Source organism: Stenella coeruleoalba (assembly GCF_951394435.1).
Source record: "Stenella coeruleoalba genome assembly, chromosome: 6".
Taxonomy (NCBI): domain Eukaryota; kingdom Metazoa; phylum Chordata; class Mammalia; order Artiodactyla; family Delphinidae; genus Stenella; species Stenella coeruleoalba.
The window spans coordinates 42166775-42182397 of NC_137151.1; the positions used below are offsets into that span (position 1 = coordinate 42166775).

General features: G+C 38.3%; 1 protein-coding gene across 7 annotated transcripts in view; it reads left to right on the forward strand.

Annotated features, from left to right (window-relative positions):
- ARHGAP15 (Rho GTPase activating protein 15) overlaps positions 1 to 12698 on the forward strand; it is a 622596-nt gene extending 609898 nt beyond the window's left edge. For 6 of the 7 annotated variants that reach the window (XM_079924573.1, XM_079924572.1, XM_079924571.1 and 3 more), the window contains one exon: positions 11371 to 12313. In XM_079924573.1, the coding sequence (XP_079780699.1) occupies positions 11371 to 11554 (184 nt within the window). In that variant the 3' untranslated portion in view covers positions 11555 to 12313. The other variant, XM_079924570.1, reaches the window with a different exon arrangement.
- The last annotated feature ends 2925 nt before the right edge of the window (positions 12699 to 15623 follow it).

A 15623-nucleotide genomic window follows, 5' to 3' on the forward strand; every position in this document is an offset into this window, starting at 1 on the left:
CTAGAGGAAAATAGACTTTTTCTTCCATATCATGGCTTTTTGCTTTCAGTCATCGTGGCTTCCCTAATTGTTCTTTTTTCCAAACCAAAACACCATCAGTCCCTGCCCTGTGTCACTGAGGAGCCTGTCACTCTGCTTCACACATTCACCCTGGAGCCTCTATTTGTGCAGCCTCTCAGAGTCAAGTCACTGTGAGAAACATCTAAAGCTTGTTTTTCCTCAGAAAGTAAAATTAAGTGTGGACGAATGAATGCTGACACCCAAACTACAAGTGATTCTCTTTCAGCTATTCTGGGACCTTTTAAATAAGGAAACAATTTTCTAGAAAACTGCTGAAGATTTGATAGATGCCCTTAGCGAAATAGCTGTTCTCTTCACCTATGTGAAAAGAAATTAAAAAAAAAAAAAAAAAGAGGTTGATGAATCCTGACTTTGCATATTGATAGTATTCCTTTTAGTTTTATCTAACATCACAAGGCAAATATTTAAGTTCTGTATTTTCCACTAATGTCTTATAATTAGGTGCCTTATTCTGCTTGGCCTAATTAATGCTGACCCACGCACACCCCCAATGTTCTATATAAAACGTTACTAGTGTTTTAACTGCCTTATTGGACAAATTCCAAGTAAAGAATAATAAACAGTCTTATATTTTTTTTTTCTTTTCTAAAAATACTCCCAACATGTAATACATTCCCTAGCCTTTCTCCCCTAAATCCAGGGCAGTGTCTTCCCAGGATGGTGATATTATCCATGGTTATTGGTAGATCAACAGAGCTCAGGGAATAAAAATTAAGACTTCTTTTACTGCGGACAAGGTCAAATCTGAATGGCTAAAACCATTTTAAAGCTTAAGAGAAAACAGCTAAGGGAAACAATAGCTGAAACTCTCAACCAATCTCACAAATAGTGCGTTTCTTTTCACAGTGAGAAGTGAATGCTCTCAGAAGTTTAAAACACTGTGTGATTCTGGAGAAAAAGACAATATGTATTCATTTGGTTTTTCTTCCACCTGAACATCCTTCTCATCCCTATAAATATATCCTTGGGTGTGAGTTAGGTGATTAAAAAATCAAAATATGTCACCCAAGACTTGTGCCAACTTTCTGACTCACTTCTCTTCCACGTCTGCCTCAGGCCTCAGGCCTCAACATTAAGAAACCCCTTGATTTCAAACCCCAAATTCTTGAATCTTAGTTATTTGTGGAAAGAATATCTATCTCCCAGAGTAATAAAGATCTGCATCTTCATCTAGGTGCTACTGCCGCTTAACTACATGGTGTTGATCAAATTATTCAATCTTTCTCAGGCTCCTTTTGTCCATCTGAACATTTTCCTTCCCATCTGAAAAAGAAAAAAAATGGGAAGATTCCTAATGTTTATTAAAGTTATCATGATTTAAACAGCAAAGTACTAGCTAAGAATACACACAGAAATCATCCACAGAGTAAAAATACCAGGTGTGTGTGTCTGTGAGTTGTAGGAAGGTAGCATCACAAATCAATGGAGAATGGAAATTTATTCAAGAAATGTGGTTGGGGGAATCAGCTAGCTTTTGAAGAAAAAGAAGATTGAGATTACCATCACATTTCAAACAGTAAAATATACTGAGATGAATTAGAGGATATGAAATGAAATCATTTTTTAAAGTTAGGAAAAAATATTAATGACATTTATCTGATTTATTTAAATGGATGAATTTTATAATAACAAAAACAATGATAGAAATTCCGAAAGAAAGAGTGCTAGATGTGACCACACAAAATTTAAATAAACAAAATTAAGGAAAAAAAGAATTGGGAGAATATAAGTACAACAAAAGTAATGAAGTATTATGCATCTTAATACATAAAAAACTCACAAATCTATATGTACAAGGATGTTCATTGTAGCATTGTCTGTAACAGCAAAAAATTAGAAGCAACCTAAAAGTCCATCAGCAGGGGAATGGTTAAATAAATTATTTCCATATTATGAAATGTAACAACATTTTTTTTAAAGGGTGAGGTATTTTTATATGTACTGACTTGGAAAGATTCCCATGATATATAGTTAAGGGGAAATAAAGCAAATTGTACCATATTATGTACTTTTTTAAAAAGAAAAAATATATATATAGATAGATAGGTAGATGGATAGATAGAAAAGCATCCAGAAGGAACACCCATCTGTTAATTAGAGTTATCATGAAGGAGTTTGACTAGAAAGCCAGAGTATTTTACCTTTTTATTCTACATACTCCTGATTAGCACACTGTTAAAGACTATGTGTTAGTTTTGTTATACAAAATAAGTAAGTGCATTAAGTAAACAAATAAAATGATATGCTCTCAATAGGAAAAAGGCAGGTGATATGAACAATTGTTCACAGAAGAAAAAATCCACATGGCTGTTCTTTTCTTAACTTCTTCCCCATTACCTAACTTAAAAGAATCCTAAATTCAAACGACAATCATTTTTCACCTATCAAGTTAGCAATTATTTTAAAAAGAATAAAACCAAGTGATAATAATGCTAACAGGACTATGGGTTGTCATGTTACGTATCCCACGTTATCATATTTTAAGAAAAGAGAACCAATATCTTAATCTAGCACAAGTTCTCGAAGTGTGGTCCCGGGACCAGTTGTATCATCTCTAGGAACTTGTGACAAATGCATATTCTCAAGTCCTTCTCCAGAGGTGCTGAACCAAAAATCTGAAGGTGAAGTTCAGCAAACTTGTGTTTCATATGGTTTCCAAATTACTCTCATGAATGGTAAAGTTTCAGAACCATCGATCTAATTGTTACATTTCTACTATTTTACCCTGAGGCAGGGTTTCTCAACAGCAACACTATTGACATTTTGGGCTGGATAAATTCTTTGTTTGGGGGACTGTCCTGTGCATTGTAGAATGTTTAGCAGCATCCTTTGCCTGTACCCACTAGATACCATAGCAACTCAACTCCCCCACCCCGCCCAGTCATGACAATCAGAAATGTCTCCAGACATTGCAAATGCCTAATAGGGGGAGTGGGAGTGGGTAGTTGCCCCATTTGGAAACCACTGCCTAAAGAAATACTCCAAAATGTGGAGAAAGAGTACAAAAAGATTTTTTAATACATCAATTTCACTTATACTAAGAAATCACAGGGTACAGCCCATTCTGTCCCATATAAGATAATGAGTAAAAAATATATACTACTTATATAAAACATGGGAATTGCTCATGATAGAAGTGAAAAACGGTGAATACAAAATTATATAGAAAGTATTTTCTTGAATATGCATGTAAATAAATTACTTATACATTTATATTAAATGCTGGCAGTGTTATTCTCTTGCTCAAAACCCAAGGTTGAATTCCCATCACTGTTAGAATTAAGTCCTAAATCCTTACCAAGGCCCATGAGTCCGCCCACAGCATCTCCTACCTTCTCTGCCTCACTCTCCTCTTCTCTATTCCTAGAACCACCCAGCCCAACTTCACCACTGGAGCTTTCTACCTACTTTTCCCTGCCTGGAGTTTTCCTTCCCTTGGTGTGTGCACATAAGCTGCTCTCTGCCCTAGCGTCCCTTCCTTAGAAAGAACTCCTGAGCACCTTGTCTGCCACATGTGCACTTTCCACCTCTCTACACAGTGGAATAATCTAGGGGCTGTATTATCTACAGCCAGCCAGGCTCCACTCATTCTTGGTAAAGAAGAATCTCTGGGGATGGATTCTAGGCCAGGAGAAATTTTTAAAAGGCTCCCAGGGTCAGTGGAAGAACCACCACTTCTCTTAGTTTTTCTTGAAGTACCTCAGTGCCTGAAATCACACCGTATACTGATTAGTGTATTGTTCGTTGTCTGGTTCCCCCACTAGATTGTATGCTGCATATGGGCAGGGATTTTGTTTTACTCACTGCACCATCCTCAACATCCAGAACAGCGTCAGGCACCTAGCAGGTGTTGAGTAATGGCAGGTCTACTGAGTAACAGATTTTTATGAATGAATAATGGGTACCTTGAGTTACTGTTCACAGTTGCTGGTGTGGTTTTTTCTTTACTATACTTTACTAAATTTTCAAATGCTAATAGAATGTATTACTTTATAATCATAACAAAAGAAATTAAAGCTGATTTTTAAGTCTACCTTTGAAAATTGTGATATATTTGAAGCACAGTGATTAATACATAAAAGATATTCAACAAATAGTGACTACTGTTAGTGTTCCTTTTGATATTATCTACTATGTAAGGGCTTTGGCTATGATATCCCATTTTATCCATGGTTGTTATCACCTTATAGAATACATATTCCAACCAGAAATAAGCCATTTTGAAGTCTATGGGCTAGTCCCTTTTTTTTATTTTATCACTCCTCCTATCTTATTGTTCTGAACATTGCTTTAAAGATACATTAGACTCTCCCTGTAATGGCCAATCAATATAAATATGAAACAATTGAATAACTGAAAATGTTTCAGTCTTTTGCAATGAAATCAATGCAAAGAGGGTACTCAATAAATGCAAAGAATAAGGCCATGTTACCTGTGAATGTGCGACTGCCATATAAAGTACCTTTTCCATGATGTGCTTTGAAAGAATTACATACACGTAGCTTTAAAGATAATTTAAAAGCAAAAATGTCAGAATATAGCAGTAATTGCTTTTTAGGAGGATAGTTTTTTGCTTACTTTGGAAAACAATAATATGATATTTAAGTATAAAATTGAAGACTTTACAATTAGTTTAAATCAATTAATTTATAAATTTGCATATAAAAAATGACTGAATCACCAGTGAATCACTGCCTTGAAATACATTAGTATTAAATGCAAAAACATTTCTGAATGCTCTTCTGCTTTTGCAATATTTGAAAAATTTTCTAACATACAGCCATGACTTTAAGGGAGAAGGTAGAATTCCTGCTAAGTCCCCAATCTTTAAAAAAAAAATAAAAAGGCCAGTGTAGACAGCAGTATAGTTTGTGCAAATTGAGAGTAGGCAAGCATATGGTTAGCATGGAACCCCCCCCCCCAAAGTAGTTATAGCACATAGGAAACATAAGTTGAGCACATTGAAAATTTATTCTATATTTAACAGCCTCTCTTCACTGAAATGGTCAAAGTCACAATTAACATTTCACATACAGTGGATGAGCTGTATTTTGCAAGTGTGACCTGATGGCAAAAGTACGTTTACCACCGCACTTTCCCCATTCAAGTTAAACCATCCTAAAGTTATGTCTGTTGGAAAATCACAGCAATCCAGAGATAGGGAAGGGAATATTTTTAGTACACCTCCAATAACCTGAGGCTTGTTCTGCAGGCAATTATGTGGCTTTCGACTTGCTTTGCAAGTCACTATGGTAACAGCAAAGCACAAACTTAAAAGGAAGTTTGCATCCGTATATCTGTTTGGAGCTGGACTATTATTAAATGCTTTGGTCTTCTTAATTCAGCATTAATTTTTAGTTTTATAGTAAATCTCTCTTTCATTTTGAATCATTTGACTGTGATTTTAAGCAACTAAGAAATTCCTTTGAGTTAGCAATTCAGCTCACTTTTGGAAAAACTTACCCAGCATAAGGCTCTGAGGATTTTTTTTTGCCTGGGGTCCAGCATCTATAGCTCTGGATTATAGATTGTTTCTAAAATAATCTAAAATTGATGGATCATTGCTCCGTCCATTTGGGCCCAACAAAAAGTAGCTCTGGTATTTCTTTTCCTTCTTATGCTGTAAACTGTATATCACCTTTTTGATCTCTTGCCAGAAAAATGAATTCTTACCCACTTCAAGATTTTATAAACTTGAATTTACTTAGCGGTATAAGAGTTTCTTTTAAAATGAACACATATCAAGTGCTATTTTGTGAAGAAATTCATAAAATCATAATTATTTTTGTCAGGCTATTTTAAACTAAGCAGTGTTAATAAATAGCCTTTTTCAAAAGAGTTGCAGTTTGGGGTATTTTTCCTATTAGTCAAGCATTCACAGGCACTAAACTTTGAGCTCTTCTTGTGGCTGCAAATCACGTATCTTTGCTATAAGGATTTCTTGGGAGTAATCTAATGGTGAGTAAACAAACATGTAGAAGAATTTCCAAATATTGATCTAAGATCTAAATGTTTTTGCACCTTCTTACCATCCATCAATTTACTGTATGGTAATCTCTCAACCATGTCTCTGCTCTCACCTTTCTCATTCAGATGTGGTCTTTTGCCTTTTGGCCTTTGTTTTGTCCTAAAAAGGGAGCTTCTTTCATTTCTTTGCTGAAAACAGGTTAAATTGTAGCTCAAAATTTACAACACTGTCATGGAGTTTAAGGCCAGATGAAATCTAAGCCCTACCAGAGGGGTGGAACTTGCCAGAAATGACCACAATCTGACCTCTTTGAATTAGCTGCTATGGAGTTCTGAAGCCTGGGTGGCATAGGAGGGTAAAATCCATAATGTTTCAGACTTAGTAGATCCTTAGCAAAGCACACTAGAAGTAACATTTCTTAATGTATGCTGTTTATTGTCTCTCAAGAAAGAGGATCCACAACGTGCAAGTAAGTTAGGGAGCACAAGAGTTACACAAAGATGAACAGGGTTAGTTTTCTGCAGGACTTGTCAGAGCCTTTATTATGCTATTGTGCATTGTAAATTTCCAAGAAAGAAAAATGGCATATAATTTTCTCCAAAACTTTCTTTCTCCAGATTGCTATTTTTGTGAAGTATGTCACAGAGATGGTGTTTTGCAGAACTCACTTTAGTGAAAGCTGTCTTGGAAGTACTGCCAAACCCATAGTAAAAATGTATTTGGTTTCTGAATCAGATCCTCCCCTCCAATAATACAACTCAACTGCATTTTAAACTACTGGAAGTACAACTTACTGTTTTTGAGAGTTTTCCATCTTACATACTAGATTGCATTTTTTTCCATTCAGGGCTTTTATTTCTTTCGATAGCCTCTATTTCTCCTCTACATATGTTTTACTAGTTGAAGCCTTCAGAAATAATGACACTTGCAATGCCCAGATAGTCCCCATAGTGAGAGTGGAAATTATGACACCCATTGATCTGAGGTAAAAAACTGAGATTTGAATAATTTCGTAGGATTGTATTCTAGCTGTATTTTGACATTGTGGTTGACTACTTATGTGGTCCTAAATCAACCACTTAACTATTTAAGAGTCTGTTGAGGTACAGCGTAAGTAAGTTCACATTTGAATAGTGAAGTCTATAACAGCATGAATACATCCATAACAGCATGAATACATTTTCCAGACATCCCCAGTTTGGGAGCCTTCTTTGCTAGAAATATCTGTCACCACTCTTTACTATAAAGGGGTATAATCTAATGTGAATGTTGATGTGAGAATATTTTTGTCTATCTACATGAATCATATAGTTCGGTAGTTGGTGACTTCCACCCCAAAATAGTCTTCACCCTCAGCATTTTCTAACCTAAAGATTGATTGATTTCTCAATATACCAACTACTGGTTGGTTGATATTCAGAACATAAATTGCCAATGAAATACATACACACACACACAAGCACACGTTTTGTAACAGAGAATAGGCAAGAAAGCATGCATTCTGTATAATACATATCCACATTTTCTTAACATTCTTTCTTAACTACATTTGATTTTTCTAAAAGTTATTGCAACTTGGAAAAAATTCCAAGCTGCTAAGAAAATTTAACCTGCAGTAATGCAAATATAACAAGAATACAACACTAAGTGTTATTTGGTAAAATCTACATGTAACAAGATTACTTGAAAGCACCCATTAGTTAAAACTGGTTTTATTAAAGTCACATGGAGAATGTGAAGAGAAATGGACACAAATAACACAGGTTGAAATGGCATGAATGTTCCACATTTACACACGCAGAAGAGCTCAAAGTGAACACTTGTCCATGGGAAATTTAGGAAACCGATGACTTGGCAGAAATCCATTACAGGAGTCCTCTCCCATGATCCACTGGCCAAGAGCGAATCCTTTCCCAGAGGGGGCTCTGACAGCCCGCTGTAGCCTCCTACTCTTCACTCCATTGAAACTCAGCCTTGCTTTCCTCTACATTTGGTCCTGCTCTGGATTCTCAGATCAGGACTTTTGCTGAGCAGGAAAAATATAAAGAACACTGGGAAAATTAAAAAATAATCTAGTCCCATTTCAGCCTTCTTTTTCTCCTCTCACAGCTCGAGTCCCACCAGCTATATCTTTCCTGTATGCCCTGGAGACCCCTCCAGTCACGCCAGTTCCTCCAGATAGCCTAGACCTCTTCCAGCTTCTACCCCCATAATCTCCAATAATGACAGCCACAACTGTCCCTTCCAATAATCAGCTTTTGGACGTCCCTTGATTTCTAGCGTCACCTTGAGTTTGACACAATTCTGGTTCCCAGCTATACCCCAAATCTCATTGTTCCTGCTATTGACTGAAATTATAGCCATTATTAACTAGGAAACTATATCTCCCATCATCAATCTGTCTTGAGGTCACCCCTTTCTCCTTTCAGTCTCCCTGGACTCCAGGTCCTAATGTTCTTCTTCTCCCCTGTTGGCCCTATATCAGCCATTCACCTTCATACTTAAATAGGCTTTTGCTTTTTTTTTTTTTTTTTTTTTTTTTTGCGGTACGCGGGCCTCTCACTGTTGTGGCCTCTCCCGTTGCGGAACACAAGCTCCGGACGCGCAGGCCCAGCGGCCGTGGCTCACGGGCCCAGCAGCTCCGCGGCATGTGGGATCTTCCCAGACCGGGGCACGAACCCGCGTTCCCTGCATCGGCAGGCGGACTCTCAACCACTGCGCCACCAGGGAAGCCCTAGACTTTTGCTTTTAATTTTACCTTCTTCATGCCCCATGCCTTCTGAGCCCTGTTCTCTGATAGATAATTCTTATCAGCCTAGACCTTTGCTACCTATGGGTAATGTTTTTAAAGCAACTTTTACCTAATAGTTAATTAATTGATCACTTATGTTATCTCTCTCCATATTTGTTTAACAAAATTTTAAATTATTATTGTGGCATAGTCAATGAATGAGTTAGCATCCCAAAAAGGTATTACTTTAAATCCAAAAGAGAAAAACTGTCTTCCTTCACAATGGATCATACAAGTGATTTTTATATTCAAGAGGTCTGGGAGAGGCTCAAGAGAGACTTTAAGCCAAGGTGAATAGGTGTATTAAAGAGAAGCAAAGCCCCACTCCATTTGTGCCGACTCCAGGTTAGGAGAGTGTTTTAAAATCATTCTACAGACTTTTGGTAAATGTAGTAGCAAAGTGGCACAGTTTCTTACATTCCAAAGGAAACTCTAAACTTGAAGTCTCTGATAACTCACTGATACTTTAAATGTGAGAATCCCTTCCAGAAACGTAGTATTGCCAACATTACGCACAGGTACAAATGCTTTCCATTTGAAGGAGAAGAAAAGTGAAAATGGGAGGCAGAATATCTTGAATATTCAGTCCAAGTTTAAGAGTAATTTTCCCCACAATAAATCCATTGTAACCAGGCTGTCAATCACAATGCTACTGTGAGGAATAAAACTCCAGACCCCCTTATGGAAGGACCAATAACCATGTGGAAGATGGTAGAGTGACATGACAGCCCAGTTATTAAGCATAGGAGCCATAACACACCCCAGGGCAATGATGTTTCCACGGGAGCTGCAACCCACCTGCCTGGGTCTGAGCCTCAGCTCTGTGTGATATCACGCACTTTGCCGCTCTTGGCCTCAGTCTTCTCGTTTGTCAAAAGGGCTTAAATAATAGATACTACCTCATGGGATTGTTATGAAGTTAAATGAGACCCCAAAATTGCTTAGAATAAAATCAACTATATTTCAATTTAAAAATCAAATTAAATAAAAAATAAATAATAGGGACTTCCCTGGCGGTCCAGTGGTTAGGACTCTGCACTTCCACTATGGAATAGGAGTGCGGGTTTGATCCCTGGTCAGGGAACTAAGATCCCGCATGCCTCTGCGGCCAATAAATAAATAAAATTGCTTAGAATAATACTTGATTTTGCTTGATTACTACTGATATTGATCAGGTCAATGACATCTTGCTGACATCTTGTGGGGAGTCACAAACTGAAGGCTTTGGCCCTTCTCAGTCTCTTTCAGGAGAGAGAAGGCATGGGCTCTTGGTCACCGAAATGGTATGTCAGAGATCTGGGTTTGTGGAGAGATGGAAAGAGAGCAAGTCTTCCTTCCTCCTGCCTCCTCTGAGTGGGAACTAGGTAGGCCCAAACAGACCAAACACAGAGTCCGCTAGAGCTCAACCAGTGCCCCAGTGGACTCTGAGACTGGATGCCCCACTGCCTTGCAGTAAAGTATTCTTTTGCCCCACTTTATTCTCTGAGCTTATATTTCCCTTGGGTCGGTGTTCTGCAGGAATGCAGAGTACAGTATTTCTTAGCACCCTGTCCTTCCATGTGCTCTCCCTATTTCCCTAACGTCACTAAAACCTAATTTTAATATAAAACCAAGGGGGTTCTAATGGTGAGAATAAGCATTATTTTTTTTAATTTTTAAGTCTCAATTGATAGGAGGGGGCTTTATTTTCTTTTTAAGAGTCCCGTGTTGAAGCAGGCAAGACATTACCAGTAATAAAACCACATCCTAATGTTTCATTGGTATTCCAGCTCTCCACAGTCCTCACATAAGCAAACATTTCTTTGATTCCAGTGGGACTCTTCTCCTGTGCAAATGCTACAGTCTTCTGCATTTTATTGAGATGTGAGCTAAATTGAGTAAAATGGGTGGGGACACTTAGAATTTTGTTATACACCTAAATGTCCCAGAACCTACCCTCTCTACAAAACATATTGCAATTAGCATTTGTCAGGAATACTTTACTCATGCTAATCACTAAAAACTTAATTATTTTTTTGGTCTTTCCATCATGAATTATGTATCTATTGTTCTATTTTTTGTGTGTTTGGCTTCTTATATATTCTGTGCATGTTTCCTCCATTGACTATAACCACTTCACAGGTTGAATCTTGTTAACTCTCCACAGTAATTTTTCTCATTTTTGCTAATTTATTCATTCATTCATTCCACAAACATTTATTAAGCACCCACAATGGCCAGGTATTATGGGGATAGAATCCTCCCCCCAAAAGTTATAGGTTCTATTTCCATACAGTAAGCACACAGAGTAGAAGATTAAATAATGCTGTGGTCTAGTAGTATTTCTGGAACCTGAATTTTTTTTTTTTTTTTTTTTTTGCTTGTGTTGCATTCTGTGTTTTGCCAAAGCCAATCACTGCCCTTATTCTCCTTCTTTAAGTTGAAATTTAACGAAGAAAAAGGATTCAAGAGCACAGAACTTTATAATTCAAAAGTAGCCACAATTTTATTCAAACTCCAATGGGTCTTTTTTTTCTCTCTCTCTCCATAGGATAGTGGCCGAGGCATCCAAGAACCTCATGTCCACACAAAGCCTAGGGATTGTATTTGGACCCACCCTTCTGCGAGCTGAAAACGAGACAGGGAACATGGCGGTGCACATGGTGTACCAGAACCAGATCGCCGAGCTCATGCTGAGCGAGTACAGTAAGATCTTTGGCTCGGAGGAAGACTGACAGACAAGACGAGTTACTGAGTATGTTCACATCTGTCTCGAGGCCTCATATTTTTACGTTTCTGTAAACATATTTCTGAAATATTTTTTTCCATTCAAGAGACAGATGCCTCATTTTGTAAAAACTTAATGATGATTTTGTGTTTAAGTTCCAAACATTTGAATAAAATAGTTGACAGTATTTGCCTATATGTGTTCTACATTAACCCCTTCAGTGTTGTGCATTCCAGCACTTCTAGGCCTACATTATGCATGCTCCATGCTATAGAATATTGTTCAGAGGACAGCATATATCCAAAAATAGCCTTAATTCGACTCCCGGGCATCGGATGTGTGGTTGTGTATGTGCAGACATGTGAGTGAGTGTGAGTGTGAGTGTGATTGAGAGTGTGGGTATGTGTCCACACAGGTGAGCCTCTTCACTACCCTGGCTGCCTCAGGCCTCTGCCCATACGCCCACGGGTACACGAGTAGAACCAAAAGACGGGAGAAGGCAGAAATGAATACTTTTTAAATAGAACAAAGGAAATCAGGATCTCAACCAAAATAGACATATTTCCTCTTTCAAGAACCTTTTCGTTAAGCGTAAATCTAGTCCAGCTATCCTTGGCGCTAGATGCTGAAATTTACAAATACATGTTGAATGGCATTTTTTCTGAAGAAAAATGGCAGTTCAAAACATTTGCCATTGGATATGTTTTGTTTTGTTTTGTTTTTGCGGTACGCAGGGGCCTCTCACTGTTGTGGCCTCTCCCATTGCAGAGCACAAGCTCCGGACGCGCTGGCTCAGCGGCCATGGCTCACGGTCCCAGCCGCTCCACGGCATGTGGGATCCTCCCGGACCGGGGCACGAACCGGTGTCCCCTGCATCGGCAGGCGGACTCTCAACCACTGCGCCACAAGGGAAGCCCTGGATATGTTTTTTTACATATACTATTTGCAGTCCCATAAACATACTGTCTTATAAATTAGAAGCAAAATTAGTGCCCTGCAATTTTGATCTTTATATTATACAGGAATTGCATGACTGTTCATTTTTAATGTTAACATCCATTTTGAATCTTCATCAGACTGTATATCTTCCTTTTCCCTGGCTATGTCATTTTATGTAGAATTTTTATTATGCTTCTGAGGATGCTTTATTGGTGAATTACATTAAATCCATCTAGAAAGAACTTTTTTAAAAAAAGGCTTTTTTTCCATATGCCCTAAGGATTACTTGACTGGACTTGGATTGCTTTATCCATTTGATGGTTAATTTCAGTTGTCATGGATAAACAAAAGGGTAACTGTCTAGAATATATCAAACATTGTTTTATTTTGAAAACTGTGTTCTAGCTGAACACATCTCATAGCCGGTTTTGTGAAATTATTCTGCTGATATAAATGTAGACTTATGTTTGACAGCTTTTTAATCAAATTCAAATGGAATAAATAAAGCTAATCCAGTGCGATAAAGAGTAAGTCTAGTTATCGATTTGTTCATAAAATGAAAAATAAAGCATGTAAATAAAACACGTGAAGCACGGATCCAAGAGCAAACACTTAGAGCAGTAAGGAGCTCAGAGGCCTGGGCTGTCTGCGTGGGTGGGGTATACAGTGGAGGGAGAGCGGCTGCTCAAGAGACAGCCAGACGTGCACAGCTCCAGCATCCACGGAGCTGCCTGAGGAAGGAGAGGTTTCCCTTACCCCTGTTGAATGTCTTCATTTTGGCAATGGCGCCAGTAAGTTGGCTGATGGCCAAGAACACAAGCGACCACAATAAATGCTGAAGTGTGGTTTCATGGAGTGGGACATATACAAATACCACAAAGCCAAGGAAAGTCACATGAGGCAGAACCCCATGATCTAAAGTTGCTGGTAGCAATGAGCTAACAGACTTGCAGCTTTAAGCTCTTCTTTTATTCAAAGTTGTGCTTGTGCCTTTCAGAAAAACATGGAGACATGAAACAAGAGTTTCTGGCATTCAAGTCCTCCTCATTTCCATGACATTTCATATTCTTAATTAGGTCTTCTCCAAGGCTTTCATTGCTTCTTAGTAGTCCGAGTGTTAAACTCTTATCCCTTCCCGTGTCCATCTTTAAAGTAATTCTGGGAGCAACAGCCAGAGAGAAGAAGCGCTAGCAGCCACAGAGACGTGGCACTACCTTCTCTGAGCAGGGACTCACAGCCCCTTGCCTCTGCTGCCTTCCAGATTTATGATCTTCAAAAGCAGCAGCTTCTTGATTTCCAATCTGATGGGATTTAGCCTTATTCAAACCCCAGCTGTGTCCTGTCCCTGCCCGCTAAGGGCATTTAATCAAAGACTGTGTTTCCTCTCTGGAAGAAGACCGTTCCAAGGTGCTGAGCCAAAGCGCCCATCACAGGATCTGACTTATACACACTAAAGGCATAAAAAAGTTTACGCCGAAAGGTCATTAGCTTCCATAACATCTCAGGGACAACGATGATGCTCATTATCCACTGTTCCAAGTTTAAAAGCCAAGATTGTAGGTATACTAGGTTGCCTCGCTGAGGGGTTAGATTTTATAAAACTGATCAACATTCTCCATCAAGAAGACATTTAAAGACAATGAGCATTTCTTAATCACCTTATCTGATCCAGGTGCAAGTCTAGGCTCTGCTGATCGAATACAAAGTAAGGCAAATGTTACTACACTAGGCAGTTTCACAGTCCGTTAAGGAAAACAATCACCTAAGGATTAGTTACAGTTCAATACCAGATCAGGCGCTCAGCCCTCTTAGTGACCATGTAGCCCCAGGGTTTAGCACCTCGACACAGAGATGCTCAAAAAGTATTTTTTCCAGTTTTATTCATAAGAAAGTATCTTTGAATGGGTGAATGAGCAGAAGCTGGTACAGAGGTGTTAAAGTTCAGTGGTTGACAAAGAACCAAAAAACAGATTGTGCCTGGGAGAGTCAGGTGAAGCTCCACTAGGAAGGTAATCCTTTCAATCTGGCCTTGACCCATGAGTAAAACTAACCAAAGAAAAATGTAGAAGACACACTAGGGAGCAGGAATGGCATGAACAGAGTCGTGAAAGACCTAACCCCTCCAAGGAAAAGTAAGAAGCTCATGTGAAGCACACGCCTGGCAATTTTGGAGAATAGAGTTGGAGTCAGATACAGGACGTGATAAAATATTTAGATTTTATCCTGCAGGCAAAAGAGATCCAATGGAGGTTGTAAAATGAGAAACTTTGTTTCTTAGAAAGAGAATCTCTAAATTCACCAGTGGGCAGAAGAAAACAAGGTACTTGCAGGACACTGGCATTTTCTCGTGTGTGGCCTTATATGTGTGTGTGTACAGCTTTTAACGTTTTCTAGGAGTGCAAGAGATAATCTTGTAGTCTTAGAAGCATTTATATATTATGATGAATAAATATTTTAAAGAAATCATAACCTTAACATAATGGAAGTCCAAAGCAGTCTGCCTGGAAAATCAGGCTAGTTAGCATGTCCAATTGCAGCACGGCTTTTCCTCCCAGGACACGGGAGCTTGTCCCTCTTTCCTACTCACAGAGCTTCTTGGAGATGGTATTTATTCCATCTTATATGTTGCAGGTCTGACTTTACTTAGCGTGTGCCATATGACAGGATCACCATGCCACAGCTAGTAACTGAAAGCCATGTGATAGTTCTCTCTCTCCAATTAGAAAACAAAGGATCCAATTAAGAGAAATTAGAAAAGCTGTTAAAAGGGAACAATCACTTGCCACTGGTGCTGTCCTTACAGTTGAACACAGCTAGAAATTGACCTGTACTTCTCTGTTCCACATTTATTTTTTGTGAATTATAAGTTTAATCATGCTGTCAATTCCTAATTAAAAGGTCCCGCGAAGATTTTCTGCCCAAAGGACTGTCACTAAGAGTTCTGGGTCAAATTGCTCTGTTGTCAAAAATGAGAAATAAAACCAAAACAATATCAACTCTCTCCTGGGAAACTCAAATCTTAATATGAAAAAAAATAATAAACCAACAAAAAGGAAAAGACTTTCTTCAAACATAATAGTCACATATTATTTCCTCAATTAAAAATGTTTCATCTCATCTTTAGAAAATAGGTGGAT